This window comes from Zootoca vivipara, chromosome 3 (genome assembly GCF_965207765.1).
Source record: "Zootoca vivipara chromosome 3, rZooViv2.hap1.1, whole genome shotgun sequence".
Lineage (NCBI taxonomy): Eukaryota > Metazoa > Chordata > Lepidosauria > Squamata > Lacertidae > Zootoca > Zootoca vivipara.
Window position 1 is genome coordinate 30983357 of NC_142586.1, and position 16694 is coordinate 31000050.

At 41.6% G+C, this 16694-nt stretch overlaps 1 protein-coding gene across 38 annotated transcripts in view; it reads right to left on the bottom strand.

Annotated features, from left to right (window-relative positions):
• The window catches only part of DST (dystonin), a 299278-nt gene that overhangs the window by 204749 nt on the left and 77835 nt on the right, over positions 1-16694 (bottom strand). For 27 of the 38 annotated variants that reach the window (XM_035109753.3, XM_035109757.3, XM_035109745.3 and 24 more), the window contains 3 exons: positions 5440-5529; positions 4912-4947; positions 53-130 (listed from right to left, as the gene is read on the bottom strand). In XM_035109753.3, coding sequence (XP_034965644.2) covers positions 53-130; positions 4912-4947; positions 5440-5529 — 204 coding nt within the window. The remainder of the gene's footprint in view (positions 1-52; positions 131-4911; positions 4948-5439; positions 5530-16694) is intronic. The other 11 variants (XM_035109746.3, XM_088665773.1, XM_035109748.3 and 8 more) reach the window with 1 other exon arrangement.

Sequence of the window (16694 nt, forward strand, 5' to 3'; positions counted from 1 at the left end):
GGTATCCCACCTTTCTAACTTTTAACCAGGTTAGTTGATTGTGGTATCTTACCTGCCGCCTTTTCAAATAATCAAGTGCAATTTGTACATTCTGCAGTCTGTGAAAACGCATCCGACCTTTCTCTCTGGGCTAAAAACAGAAAATGAAGACTGTGAGGCTTTCTATACAACAAATGTGACTTGCAAGGCAAATTAATACTCCTTTAGAATGATCAACATTTTTTAAAAATTCTAAAACATTCCTATCAGAATATTTGGGGGGTATGTGAAAAAGTTTATTTAAAACCTAATGACTCTGGAGAAAACCACACTGCTTTAAATGTTAAGGAGGCCCTGTCATCACCCCTGTCTCTTTTTGTTCATTTGGACACAATACAGTAAGCTGTACCCATATGTGAACATCTCATCAGCACAAGGATTTCCACTTGCACAAGGGAGCGTTCTAAACCCCTCTTCATTGCACGCCCTCTAAATCCGATCACCCAACCCTATGGAGCATACTTGGGGATGTTGTGGGATGCATGTGGAGGGTTATTTATTTAGAAGATAACATAGTCACAATGTTACCGTAAAACTTACCTTATGGAGCAGGTGTGATCTACTTTTGGACACAGTTTAGCCGAAGTGAAGCACTGTAAAGTCCCCTTAATGACAACAGGAGAGTTAAACTTCTTTCCCATGGAGATCAATGGTGCTTAACAATGCTTCACTTGGGCTGGATGCATGCCTTCTGTTAGCTGTTAAAAAGCACAAATTAGGATCCAGATGACATGTGCCCACCATCCACATTCTCACCAGTGTTCTTTGACAAGGTTTTAGAACATGAGTGACTAACTTCCAGTTGTTGCTGTGCTGTACTACAACTCCTATCATCCCAGACCAATCAGGCTGATGGGAGTTGGGAGTCCAGCAATAACTGGAGGGCTAAAAGCTAGCCCTAAAGGCTAGCATCAGAATTTAGAAAGTTATTTCAACTGTAACATACATCTCTGGATCACACCCTTTTGTGAGCAATTGCCCAAATGCTTCTGCTATGATATCACTGAAATGAATGGAGATTAAAGGAACAATAGTGCTTGCTAGAATGCACCAGGAATGCAGCAAGGGGCATATTCTTGGTTAATAGAGTGCATTTTACCAAGCACCAGTAGAATATACCATATATTTTATTCGCAATGCATCCTATTATTTATTTTTCCTCTAAGTAACATACAGAGTAAAGCCTAAGGATCATTTCACACATTATGCAGAATTTGATCCAATGCAGCTGACATGTGTACCAGTTTGATCTGTAACACACATGTTTTGCCACATTCACATTTTGCATTTTGAGCTCTACACTTAAAACATACATGATGCGTGAAGTGGTTCACAGGGTCAGTTTCTAGGAAATGTTCATGGAAAAAAAGTTGCATCAGAACTAGAAAAGCACATCAATTTTTCAAGAAAGGTATACAATCTGCATACTGTCTATATTATCAGCAAGAACACACTCGCGTAAGTTCTTTAAAAACGATCCCCATCCTTTTCTCTCTTTTTTAGTAGAATTTCAAGGGTTATCTCTGAAAATTGCAACCTATTCCTTAGAAATGCTTACAAAATGCAACATGCATGGATTAAGCTACGCAAGTTATCAAGGAAAACAAATTATATGTAGCAGATTTATGATAATATGGCAGAACGCAAGCAGTTAGTGTAAAATCACAAAGAGGAAGAATTACACCAGAAAAGGCATCATTCACTAGCTATCAAGGAACAGCTATGGGGTGGGGGGAAGTAAACATTTATGTGACTGTATAATCCAAAAAAATAATGCCTTTCTTCCTGACTTTAGATTTTCCACAAACCTTTGCAGTAATGGACTGAAGCATGCCACACCACAGCAACTTCTACAGCTCAGCAATGAGTATTTCCTCAGCCAAGAAAACAAGGACTTATCTGCATTTATGACTGCAAGAGCCCTCAAGCTGCTTTCTACCCAAGGCAATACACAAGCTCCTCTCCCCGCTACTGAGCACTGGCAGTTGCTCCCCAATACCCACAGCCCAAGAGGACCAGCTATTTGCTTCTCATGGGCTTTCAGAAAGACCAAGAACCAATCAGTCCTCCTTTTCATGGAGCTTTGGGCTCTGTCCTATGGCTCTGGGTATTGAGAGCCATTTCCCCCATAAGCCACAGCCCATTAAATGGTCTGGAGACACACATACGCTGTTGATAAAACCAAGCAAAAAGGAAAGAAAAAAGACGGAAGACCAATGAAAAGCCTCCAGCAACCCTCATTTCTAGGGAGTCTGTCGCTTGTAGTCAGTAGCGGACAGAATAGTAGAGCAGCACGAAGGGGCGAGGCGAGGTTGGCGCAGCGCAAATGTACCATGCTCTATGCCATCCTTGCCACCACCTGCCCCTACTCATCCACCTCCCAGCAAGCAGCAGTGAGGCAACCAACCAGAGGTCAAATAAATAATGAGTTCCACCATGCTGTCCACTACTGCTGATGGTGCATCTGTTTAGTAAGAGAGTTGCTCAGAAAGGAAGCTTGCATTTCACTGCTGTTACGGGTTTGCCTGGGGCTTGAATTTGGGGCAGATCCAGGTTTGAGGAGCCCCTAAGCAAATGTTTACTTAGTGGGGGAGGTCCTTTTCTTGGGAGCTGTTCTGGGGCAAATCTGGGGGTGACAGGCAGCAACTGCATGCCAAGCAGTGCTCCAAGGAGCATGGACATATGGGTTAAGGTGCTGTTTTAATTTCCCACATAATGGTGTTTTAGAAGGGCATTGTGGGAAATGAAAATGAATACACCCAGACATGTGGTGCTCATTTTAAAAATGTTTGAAGGGAGGGGGTGTTAAAGGCATCAGCAATGGACCCTGGCAACTGTCCAATGATACCAAGTGCTGAGGCAGGCCCTAGATGTGCCCAAGCCCCAAAATTTCAGTGCTGTCGTGGCACTGGTGGAAGGCAGCTACACAATCACAGATTTTCATGGACTCGGTGCTCATGTTATACCAGAAGTGCAGAAGCTGCTTCAATGCACTTTGTTTTCACATAATGAGAGATACCCTGGGCCACATAGGAAAAGCTCACAGTTCCTCCCCATAGTGATTTTACCTCTACTTCCAGAAGAAGAAGCATTAAAAAGGAACTCCTGCACCACTGGCATAGTAAAGAGTTTGAGACTTGGCTGCCCAGCAGAAGGCATAAACCAACCGAAATGACATTATATCGTTCATGTCCTGGACTTTACATTAACTGAGCATTGTAGCTGGAGAGCCGTAACATCTGTAAGGCACACCAGTGCATAACTCCATTGATTCCTGTGGCTTGGAGCCTACGTATCCCTTTTGCGAATTGAAGGTTTTCAATCAAGTGGAAAATTCCACTGGCAAGTTTTCACCAATACTGGCAAGTTTTCACCCCCTGCAGCCCTCCCTCCCTCCCACTACTCTGGAGTATCAGGGTACACAAGGAGTTGCAGGTGAGGGATCAGTAACTGTTGCCCCCACCCAACCCCGTCTGTTCTGCTGCAAGGATCATCCAATGAACAGAATTCTGTTCATAAGACATTCTCATCAGCAGAAGAAAACTCAGCATCCAAGCCTATCAACCAAACCATTGTATGTGGTTAGCATTGTGTGGTGCTATCCAAAAGTATTCATCCTGGGTATGTAGAAAGTGAAGCACTGCCAAAGGCAGCATTCCTTAAAACAAGCTATTCTGGAGTAAGTGCTTCAAGGATGCTGCCCAAATGTGCCTATTTAAAGTATGAGAATTAAACTTTGCTGAGTTCAATGGGACTTAGCCTCAGGTAAGCATAGGATTGCAGCCTTAAGTGCTAATGAATGGAACGCGCGCGCGCACACACACACACACACACAGAATTTGGGAAATGGTTTGAATGCAGAATATAAAATAGCCAAATAAATAAATCTAAGCTTTTCAGAAAGTGAAAGAACAAAGATATTTCCCTTGTAATATCTTGACGCATAATAAAGCCAGAGTGGTTTTGAGATTTTTTTCCCGGACCCTTGGTAAAATACCCAAGGTTTCATAAGTATGGAACATGGGCAACACATGTCTGTGCATCCAGGAACAGAAGTTATCTCAAAAGGACCTTGACTTTAGTATAATAATAATAAAAATATGCTAGTTTCTTGTAAAAATGACGCAACCCCTTTGGGACAAATTAATACTTAGTGCATTGCCGTACTGTTTATAAGTAGATTATTTCGCATCTGGAAGACAAAAGGCATCATTAAAAATGCTACCTCAGCATTTGCTGCTATAAAAAATAAATCCTGTGAAAAGGGAACATATTTACTTAGTGAAGCATCATTCAACTATCTTTCAGCTATTTCTATACTCCATTTATTTGGGAAAAGTTATTACATATTCAGCCAATGAGTTAAGCAATCCACAAAACCAACTGAACTCCTCCAGACTAACGGCATTTGATCACATTTCCCCCTTGATGTATTTCTCTCTGTGTGTTTCCTCCCCTTCTATTGGTTGTCTCCCCAACTACTGACAATTTTATTGTAAGCTCCTTAAATTAATTGGGACATGGAACATTTGATAAAAGAGGAGAATCCGCCAGCAGCAGGAAGGGAGCTGTGTAAAAGGCTTTCTGTTAACTTTTGCAGTCGTTTCAGAGGGTCCTGATGGATTGTCCAAAATCATTAGCACTGCCAGTATTATTCTACATTAGACACATTTCCCCACAATTCCAGTTTCCCAATCAATTCTTTCTAATAAAACTACTGCACAGCACCACACTAACAAGTTACTTCCAAGTTAGCAGTCACCACTCTTCAAATACTACATTAGTAGAGTTATGGGGGTCGGCACCTACCCCCTTATCCTCATCCTCATCATCCTCATGCTGTTCATACGCGCATGCTTCTGTTGAACTCACCAACCGTAAGGTCTTCAAAAAATCTCGCTCCCTTGGCTAATGAATATAACAGACAGGAGACAGGACAGCAAAGACAGACCACAAATGAAGAGTAGAATATGAACAGAAGAATATAATGGAGGGAACAAGTGCCGAGCAAGGGAAGTAATGCTCACGACAAAAGGAAAGGACACCAGAAGGAAATGTTAGACAATTACAGGTGGGAACGTTCCACCCCCGTTATTACTTGCAGATTGCGGTATAAAAATGAGAAATAATATTTAGCATCCAACATTTGCCAGATTACTTTTATTAAAGGTGAAGATAGAAAAGAAAGGGCATAATAAGAAGTCTTACAATTACCTAAGGGAAACAGCAAACAATATTGCTAAGCTATTCAGAACAGTTCAGTAGGCAATTCTGAAACTTGCTCTTAGTCCCTTCAGTTATGGAAACAATGAATTAAGAGGGGAACCCCAACAACAAAGGTTAATTGAACCTTCAACCACATTGAGGCCTAAGGCTGTTAAAAAAGATTTGAAAGCTTACCAAGGTGTCTCCTGAAAGAACTTCTAAAAGAGAAATCAAGTTATGTCCATCTCGCAGGTCTTCATAGAGGTCATTCACATGCTTGCGGACCTAAAGGGGGGGAAATGAAATACGGAAGTTAAGATGCTGTCTCTTTCAAGCAGATGTGCAGCCCAAACCTATGTATATTTACTTCAAAGCAAGTTCCACCGAATTAAATGGGGCGCGGGTGGCGATGTGGGTTAAACCACAGAGCCTAGGGCTTGCCGATCAGAAGGTTGGCGGTTCGAACCCTGCGACGGGGTGAGCTCCTGTTGCTCGGTCCCAGCTCCTGCCAACCTAGCAGTTCGAAAGCACATCAAAGTGCAAGTAGATAAATAGGTACAGCGGGAAGGTAAACGGTGTTTCTGTGTGCTGCTCTGGTTCGCCAGAAGCGGCTTAGTCATGCTGGCTACATGACCTGGAAGCTGTACGCCGGCTCCCTCGGCCAATAACGCAAGATGAGTGCCGCAACCCCAGAGACTGGACCTAATGGTCAGGGGTCCCTTTACCTTTACCTTTATGCCCTTTATACATCGAAGATTGCACCCTCAGGCTTAGCCACCTCTGTCTCAGGTGCTGCAATGGGAAAGGCAGAGAATTTCTGAACCTTCACCTGGCCACTCACACATCCACTGCCATTTACCATGCTGGGGCTGCTGCCACTGCTTTGCCACTGCAGCAATGAGGTCAGCAGCACTGCCACATGGCTCTCTGGTGGCACTCATGCCATGCTGCTTTCTGGGTAAGGCAGCCTTGAAGAGTGCCGTTCTATTTTGCCTCACCAAACGAGTGAGTTTAACTGGAGCAAACTTCGAAACTTGAAAATCTAAAAGCCTAATACTACTCTCCAACTTCAAAAAGTATCAGTTGCCAGCGTGGCAAAGTAGCTCTGTAGCCTCGACTGCAATGCCTCACTCTGGAAGCAACCTCTTGTTTCCTAGGCTCCTTCCTCAGAATGAAGCATTGTTACATGGGGGGTCCTGGAGAATCTCAGCACACGTGCGCAGGAAGAGGAAGAGGAGGAGGAAGAGGAGGAGGTCAGTGCATGTGGGTGATGCAGAGGGATGGGATGTTGGCTTTGTTTCAGGAAGCAGTAAGTCTTGCACTGGCCCTGAGAGTGATAAATTAATAAGGCTGTTCAGCAGAGTACATAAATGCTTAGTGAGCTCAACCACAGTCCACCAGGGAGGGTGGAAGAGTTAGCAGAAGTATCTTCCTATAATTTGCCAATTTATTCCACAAATTACCGTAATCTATCTCTCTCTCTCTCTCTTTTCTAGGGGGATGCCAGGGGTACGCATACCCCTAAACATTTTTTTAAATCTAAGTTTGGCTTCATTGAGGGGCAGTATTTCAATATGAGTAGGAAAATGAGAGTACCCCTAAACATTTTTAAGGGGGGGGGGGAAGCACTGTATATAATGCCAAAATTGCCCATGTTGGCCAGGGCTGATGCAAACTGAAGTCTAAAATATCTGGAGGACACTAGCTGGGGGAAGGCTGGTCTAATTCAGTGGGAACCACATCCTTGAAACACAGCCCTGTGAATCATTCAACACACACGGTCCATTTAACACAACATGTATCAGTAACCAGCGTACTGCAGAAGTGAAACCCAAGAGCAAAATAGTTATTTAACTATATGAATCTGGTTGAATAATGATTATTATATAAACACTAGCACTGAATATTCTGATTTGTGGTATCTAAAATAAAGAGTTATATACTTCGTAGGTGGTGTGGAAATGTATATTTTAAAAATTGCCTAAATCGCTACTTACCGCATTCCCATTAAAAGGGGACATCTGCCAGCAAATGCCTTAATTGTTAAAATGTGTGTACATTAATAGATATATGTATGCTGAAAGGAGGGAGGACCCTCCAAAGCAGCTGCTCAAATCTGCCAAGATGTGGTTTTGTACTGCATATTTGGAATGGAAGAGGAGATTTTCAAGTGTGTGTTTCCAAAAATAGAGAGAGCTAACCATCTCCCAAGACAGCTTGGAAGCACTCCACCTCTGCACAAAGGTGGGTTGTTGTTGTTTTTAATGATTATGAGAGGTTGTAAATGATGTTACAAACCAAGTTAGCATTTTAACAGGGAATAATGATATCAGAAGTACATTATGATTGTGTTGATAATAAATCAGAACAAGCTCCCTAATTACCCCTGATAATAATTTCTACAGCTCCCTCAACCACAGGGCTCTTACAGTAAATGCAAATTAATATTATTTGATTTCTTGTCCTTCTGTTTACGTTTCTTATGGGTTCCAGAAGAAGCTGCGTTTTTCAAATGAACTCCTCCCCAAAATACCTGTGTTAAATTAAAAGGGAATGAAGGAACATCACAGAGCTGGCATGTTGTCTACGCTGCTGCCCAACAATTTTCCTACGTTAAGTGACAGAGTCAGTTTTGGCTGGGATCATCTATATTTTGGAGCCAAGGGGTCATCTGTCCACTGATACCACCCACCAATCCCCCTCTCTCTCATTTTCATCTGATCCTAAGGAGGCAGTGGAAACCCTGAACAACATTATCTAGAGACTGTGAAATGGAAAACAAACTGATACTTAATCCAGACAAAGCAGAAGTACTATTGGTTGGGGAAACTGCAGATTGGGCTCAGAGTTACAGATTATATTGAATTAAAATGCTGTGCATAACATTTAAAACCAATTTATTATAGGCCAGCAAGCTAAAATATGTTTTCTATTTGCTTTTTTTTTTACTAAAAAAAAGAGGAGTGGGATATCTTAAATTAACTGTGACAACCCTTTGGCAATTTGAATCTCATTGAATAATGATTACTCCTGATAATAACCTAATGAATATGCAGTATCTATCCACCCAAACCAAACAGCTACCTATTTGGATAATTTCCTACAAAGCAATCTTATTTTCCAGATAATTATACTGTGCTATTATCAAGTATAGTTTGGAATTGTTTGTCTAATTGACCTAATAGTTTATAGTTTGGAGTTGGAGCTGTTTATTTGTTCATGTAACTATGTGATGGGGGGGGGGGGTTTGACATAAAAGTCTTAGCGGTATTCTCCAAGTGTGTCTTTTGGCTTCTAAACTGCCAGAATTCAAAGAGGTTGTGAAAAGAAGATGTTTTAGATGCTACACACCAAGCAATAATTGAAGGCCAAAAATAACAAAGATGTTTATCAATAGGAGCTGTTTTTAAAATAATCAATACCCAAAGACAAGCGCCAGTCTAGTTCAGGCTCTCAGCGGACAGCTAAAAGGGGAAGGGGGCATATCAAGTGTGCAAATCAAAGAAGCAGTATACATTATACACCTATGTGGAGGAGGGACCAGTTCGTAAAACTGCTCCCTCTACTACACAACCCCACATCAGGTTACAAGCCTGTTTGCAGTCCACACACTGTCGTGGATGATCCAGGCCACTGAAAACAGAAAGAACAATTACAGTAAAGTCAGGCCCCAGGAAGTTGGCCCTAGCAGCTGCCCAAGTTCTGTGGCCTCCGGAAGGCCCATTCATGTTGGATGTCAAAACCACAAAACGAAAAGCCCACTTGGCATGCACTCACTTTCAAACCGAGATGTTAAGGACAAATCTATCAAATCTAAAAGTGGGCAGGCTACACCATAGAAAAAGTGGGTGTGCTAGAAATAGTGCTAAACGGGGTTTGGGGGGGTGAGAGGCAAAATATACCAAGTACACTTTGCCCACAAAGCAAATGAGTAAAGTCAAAGCATATTTGCATATTTGGAATGTGGTTCTTCCCCTCGCAATTAATGATGCCTCCCCCCCCCCCCCGTGGCTTTCCTCTCTGGCAATTTTCTGGGCAAGAAAAGATTGGCAATCCTTTGCTTTTTTTCCCTCATACTTCAGACAAATTCCTCTCTTGGATTTCTCTTCAAGTTTTCCAAAATGTGAACAGAAGTTTTCTTGCCACCCAAATACAGATGAATAATTTGGTTTTAAAGGCCACTAAATTGATAATGCGTATTCATATGCTAATGCCTATTGGACGCAGATGTGCAAAAATACTCTATTGCTGCTTCTTAACATTTCGTTTCAGACTTAGCATGCATACTGATTTGAACTGGAAGGGAAAGCAAGCTTGGCAACTAAGCTGCCAGTGAAATCCCTGGGATCTGCAGGGCAGGCTGCGGGAATTTGTTAGATCCTCCACAATTTACTGTGAGAATCTGGGAACTAAGCTATGTGCTGCCTCAGGCAGGCAGACTTGGGCAACATTCATAGCACAGCTGGGTGTGGGAGGCTTGGCAGCTTAGCTGGAACAAGAATGCCAGCCAGCCTTGGGGCAGGGGGAGAAGAGAGAGACTGTCATTTAATTCCATAACTGGAGGAAAGGCAAAAAGAGTGTTTGCCAAGATTAAAGCAAAAGCATTTAACCAGCTAAAATGGTACATAAAACAATAATGGCAATTCACAGAATTGGGTGAGTTCACTAAGCAAGGAATATAGTTTTTGAGCGTACTGGGGGATGTTTATTTTCCCTTTCCCACCCATCTTTTCCACTGAGTAAATTAGATGTAGATTGATTGATTAATTACATTTATATACCATCTTTTCTATAAGGAGCTCATGGTGGAATACATGTCTCTCTGCGCTGCTCTCCATTGTTTCATCTCAACAACTCTATGATGTAGGCCAGGCTGATAGAGGGTGCCTGGCCCAAGGCAGTAGCAGTAGTAGTAGTAACAACAAACAACAACAACAACAACAACCCAAGGTAACCAAGGTAACCCAGTGAACTTCACGGCTGAGTGGGGATTTGAACTCTGGTGTCCTAGGACCTAACCAAACACTTTAACCACTACACCATACTACAGTGGTACCTTGGGTTACAGACGCTTCAGGTTATAGACACTTCAGGTTACAGACTCCGCTAAGCCAGAAATAGTACCTCGGGTTAAGAACTTTGCTTCAGGATGAGAACAGAAATCGCACGGCAGGAGGCCCCATTAGCTAAAATGGTACCTCAGGTTAAGAACGGACCTCCAGAACGAATTAAGTTCTTAACTCGAGGTACCACTGTATTTGTTTCAAATACTTCACACCTAGTTTACCCTACACAACATTTTATAAAAAAATAATCTGGATATAGTGTGAAAAACAAAGCAACACCCCCACCCAGAATGCCATCATTCCTATATTGTTCACCTCTAAATAATCCTGCTCCCAATGTCCATTTTGCACACTGTAAATATAGACTCTGCCTGCCCATGTGCTTATATGGCTCCAGGCATGCTACTGTCTGTTCACTGGCCTCACTATTCTTCTGCCTTGGCCAGTTTCAATGACACTTGAGCTGACCACAGCATAACTGAGATTTCTAAAAAAAGAAGAAACATCTGAATGCAGTTGATGCAGGTGCCATATACATTTCCTTCATCCTCTGGCATTTGTGTGAAGACCAGAACTGGTCCAAGAGACCTGGACTGAGTACTGGAGAGGTCTGTTGGCAGCTCCTCAGAGAGATAATGATTGCCAAGCCTGCCCTGTCTATTTCCAGGACAGCAATGGCTTGGGTTGCTGGCTTATAAGCAGTGTTCATTGGAGATCCCTGGTATACCTCAGGAGTTCTCAGGAATTCCTCAATGGTAAAGCTGGTAATGCACAAACCAAGAACACACCCCGGAACCCTTTGCAATGTCAAGGAATTTCATGGTCAACATGCAGAGCGCCCCAAAAGGCAAAGCCATTTAGAAAAGTCTCCCTAAAATAGAAAGTGCTTATATGATTGGTTTACATGTATGAATCCATGCAAGCATGCACACACATACATCTTATGCACCAGTTATCAGCAGGATTCTGATTATTATTTATATAGCTCCAGCCAGGACAATATCCTTTTTCAAGGATATTGAAGCAGTGGTGAAGGAGTATGGAAATCTTTTACATCTATTTTGTCACTAGATAAAATTCTGTTGAGGAGTAAAAGGTGCCCCTATAGCGTAGAAGCTGTTTCGCTCCAGATGTTGCTGGACTCCAACTCCATCATCCCTGACCGCTGGACCACTGCTTCCAACATCTGGAAAGCCATAGTGTTCCCTCTTATAGGAATGAGGACTGTCCCTCTCTCCTCTTTCACAGATTTTATAATGTGGAGTGTCAACATTTTCCAGGCTTTGATTGTCAGTAAGCACTGGAAATGGAAAAGAGAGCCTGAGTTCATTATTAATATATACCCATAGGAGGAGAGGGATCGCACATGATAAGGAAAACATAGCAACGTCTCCCCTGTTTTCTTCTTTCTATAACATATCCTTCTGGTTGCCAGATAACTACTAACTTGTAGCTCCAGCTGGCGTGTGCATATACAGATGAAAGGCTTCCCAAAGCACCTTTTAGCTTCCATTTTAATTGAGTGATACCACATCTAGGGTCTCTGCTGTGTTCTGTTGCTATCTAAGACCGGAGGCAAACACAAGCCACAGCAGGAGCCATGCCCTCCCTGTCTTGGCAGTGTTTCCTTTGATCCTTTCTGAAACTCTCAAGATACGTTGCCTCTTGGAGGGATGCTGCTGCATTTTAAAACACTGCATATTTTTATTCATAACTTTGTCTTCTTGTTTGCAAGGTAAATCTTTCTGACTCCTCCTACCCCAAAGAAAATTTGCCTCGGAGTTAAGCTGCTGAGCGACTCCTATGGCAACATACCCAAACTGTGCATGGTTCCCCAAGTATTACATTGTTAGTCCATGTAATAGCAGCTACATGATACAAGGACCTTTGTGCAGATGGCGCTATTCCCTCACACTTTGTTCAGCCTTCTTGTCAAAAGCAGTTAGGTGCTAAAGCAGGCATCAATTCTGTTTCTCAGCAAGAGAGGCAGAAAACCTGGGAAGCTAAACACAATGAAGCTGTTCTTTTGTCACAGTATCTTTTAAAATCTATTCACTTTCTTTTTCTTTTTCTTGTCAACTTCTTCCAGAATAGAAAAAAAAATTGCAACTAGCACTGTGGAATGTCTATATGAGGATAGAGGAGCTACACACAGACCTCCCACCCCACAAAGGCTTGTTTGTCCTTTGTTGCACATGGGAATCTCCCCATGAAGGTGTCATGGACTTTGAAGACGCTCCAACTTGCGACGAAGGAAGAAACGTGCTAAGAAGAGGGCACGTTTGGCAAACCTTCACCTTGATCAATTCCAGCCCAGAAACCTATGCCCCCACAGTGGAAGGTCGTGTGGGTCTAGAAGTGGCCTCCACAGTCACTTACAAACTCACTGTTAAGACCATGTTCATGAAAGACAAACTTACTCGGCTATGAGTGATAGAAGAAGAAGAAGAAGAAGAAGAAGAAGAAGAAGAAGAAGAAGAAGAAGAAGAAGAAGAAGAAGAAGAAGAAGAAGCTTCCCAGTGGCAAGATTAATTTCTGCCCATCATATGTAGGACTATAGCTCCTGGTTTAAGTTAATAAATCTATTGCTACCTCAAAGATGTTTGACAAATGTTGTCTAAATAATTCCTACAAATTCAGAGTTGCTTTGAAATTACATTGTAGTAGAAAGTTCCCGACTGCAAGGATCTTTCAACAACAATAATATATTTTAAACCACCTTTCAACCAAAGTTCCCGAATAAAACTTCTTTGGCATTTACATATCACCCAGATCATATTAAGTGCTGACAGTTCAATGCCCTTCCTTTTTACTGACCTCTAAAACCTGTCACTGTGCTGCCTGAAATTTTAATTCCATTTCACTTGTTTACTTGGGTTTGTCACTTCCAGTAACACTCCCTTTCCCTCCTCGACCACCACAAACACTCTTCTGCCATGCCATATAAAGTATCAATGGATGAATTATGTGGTGTTTATCACCATACATCTGAGTTTGCAGCACAGACCTTTTCGTGTTTTGTACTACATCCCCCAGGTGACACATTAAGTGCAAAATCATCTGCATCATTTCCAAGCATGCTGACAGCACTGTTTATTTCTTTTGTACATATTCTGGCACTATAGTTCAAAGTCTCATGCATTCCTATTCCTTTCTGTAGATGAGATGGAGTAGTTCCATTGGTGCCTAATTATTAAAATAACCATGGGCTTACATTCACTCCCATCTCCAAGGAAAGCATTTTTATTAAATATTTTATTTAACAGAATCATAATCATGTTATATACAGTGCATATAACCTCATTTCAACCAATAATAGTAATTTCTAGCCAGCACAGATGTGTGCCTTAACTGCCTGTATATTTCATAAATGCCCCCCAATTCCCTTAGTCATGCATAATTAGCGTACTGAATAGCTGAAGACATCAGCAACTGTAGGGAATGTGATACCATCATCGGGTTCAAAGACAGGCTTGTGGAACTGATTTTGCTGCTCTGAAACAGTCTTATTCCAAAATGCTAGAAATGAGTAGATAAATAAATAAATCCAGAATGCACATGAAAAAGCCTTTCATGTTTTACTCTGGCTTCAGGCACACACAATAATTAAGATTGGAACAGGGTTGTTTTTAATAATAATAAAAAACCAACCAAAAACGTCGCCACAGAAAAGAGCACACTGATTAAAGGAATCCTAGAAGCATAAAATAGCAAAGTCAAAAAGGGCCCCCAAGTGTAATTTCCACTCTCTGTACCAAGCCTCCTAGAAGTAATACAGCTTACAATCAAATCAATGGAGATGGAGGCCTCAGAGTATAGGGGAGAATTTGGTGAAGGGAAAATCTCCTTGTGTCCTGTCCCCATTCCCATCCCCCCCTTTATTTTATTTTTTCAAAACACAGGAATGTGCACTTTGCTTCAGGAAGATAAAACTATGTTTTTTTATGACATGGGGGTTTGTTTTGCGGGAAAGGCCCAGCTTTTGCCTTACCCTCTTTTAAAGGACTACAGAAGTGCTCAAGCGGCACACTGCTGCTCACTCCTAAAATAACATTTGCAACAACCAAAACCAAGAGAGCCTTTTTAAAATGCCAAAAACTGTGTGAGGCTGTGGGTTGGGTCTGATGTTTCTCTGGTCGGCATTTGTACACCCCAGGTGGCCATGGATTCACACTGGGTCATGACTAACTTTAAGTCCCTTGATTTCCGTAGGTCTACACCGGATATGACTGAGTTGGCTAAAATCTACAGCCAAGAGAGAATCAGATATAAATACTGGCCTTGAACCCCAACCTGAGTACTGGGGAAATAGCAATGGAGGACAGGTTTTCCCTTGGAAGACTCAGGAAGTTGAAGCATAAAGAGACAGATACCATAACTGGATGTGGATTTCTTTACCCCCTTGGGTGAGTTCCTGCGACAGAATGCAATGGAAGGAAGGGGGATGCCCGGTTGAGAAATCACCCTCATATATTTGTGCAGCACGTCCATGAGTGCTGCATGTCAGTTTTAACCTTCTATCTGCTCATGAGGAGCTGTAAAAATATTTATTATAAGATGACAGAATGAAACTGGTAAGTAATCTACTGCATGGTGAGAGAGCTTACTTCAGGGTAGTTTGGGCATCTGTATTGATTCATCTCTGGGTGACAAGGCTCAAAATAGCCCCAAATAATAGCCTTAAACTCTGTACTGAAATGTGGGATCAATGACCCAATTTAGAGGTAACACTGCGTGATGCAGCAATGGTTAGGAGACATGGGGGGGGGTTCATAGGGTCATGAGCGCCTCCCTCGTCCTTCCTAAGTTAGTATTAACTCTGGTATTTCTGTCACTGTGTAAGCATAGACTGCTTTGAGGTCTAAGCTACATATTGCATGGGCAATCTGTAACATCATTTTTGCTTAAAAGTAGACAGAGAAGGCTTCAATTTTGATTTCAAAAAGCTCAACAGTATTTTTGAGTTGTTTTTTTTTAAAAAAAACAGAACTCTATGGAAGCTGTACTTTCACGATTGCTGCTACATATTACTGTTAGAGCAAGCATTGTTAAAGATCAAAACTTCTATAAAAATAAAATAAAAATGGTGGCTTGCTTATTTGGACACCTTTTTTTGTCCTCATATGCAAAAAGTCACAACTGTAACCACAAATTATAAATGAGGGGAAATGCAAGTTTTCTAAAAAGGGGGGATGGGGGAGGCACAGTATGTGGCATAATAAATAATGGCCAATCTCTACAATGTTCTGCATGTGGGCTAATATTCGATCCAACCACTCCCCTCGGGATAAATGGCACAGTTCACAATTGAAGCGGGGAACAAGCCAATATTTTTTCAAACCCTAATCTGCATACAGCAATATTGTACAGATAACAAGAAACAGCTTGCTGAATAATGTATCAATTAATTTTAAAGCCTTCAGCTGGTTTTAGCTGGTAAAATAACCCTGCATGTTAATACCTTGCAAGGACAAATAATAAAATATTAATCAAAGTTTATGCTAATCAAGTGTTAATTGCAAACAATCCATACCAAAGAGAATGAATTAATATATTAATAATATTAGCCTGCTAAGTTATTAATCCAGAGGAATAATTAATTTACTTTAACATCATTAATTTGAATACTACCAAGGGGGCTAATGGCTGTGCATGTTTTTGTGTGTGTGTAAAATAAATAGTTACAGGTAGGTAGCCGTGTTGGTCTGCCATAGTCAAAACAAAATAAAAAAATTCCTTCCAGTAGCACCTTAGAGACCAACTAAATTTGATGTTGGTATGTGCTTTCGTGTGCATGGTATCCGAAGAAGTGTGCATGCACACGAAAGCTCATACCAGTGACAAACTTAGTTGGTCTCTAAGGTGCTACTGGAAGGATTATTTATTTATTTTGTTATATATATATTGATATGGTTTTCTGCTTTACTCATTGACCCACAGTTTGGGGGCATGGAATACCATTTCACCTCTAGAAACCATAAAACGGGGATGGAATCCTTCCAGAGATTGCTCTCTAGTGCAAGCACACTTAGGCTGCAATCTTACCTCCCCAGTGAAATCAACAGGACTTAATTTTCAGCGGACATGGTTGGGACCATGCAATTATGTTGCAATCATCTACACACTTACCTAGGAGTAAGTCCCATTGAACAGAGTATGACTGACTTTGAGTAGGCATGTATAACATTGCACTGTTAAGGTTGTTTTTTCCTGTTTCCTAAAATATGTTAGTGTGCTACAATGCAGCAATACAGAAAAGTATGTTTGGCTTTATCTAATTCTTACTCTGTGCTTGCTGCTGCTCCACCCCCACCCCCCAATTACTGTCTTGTTCTCCTATTATAGAGTGAAGACCCTGCATATACTGCTAATACTGTTTGTACT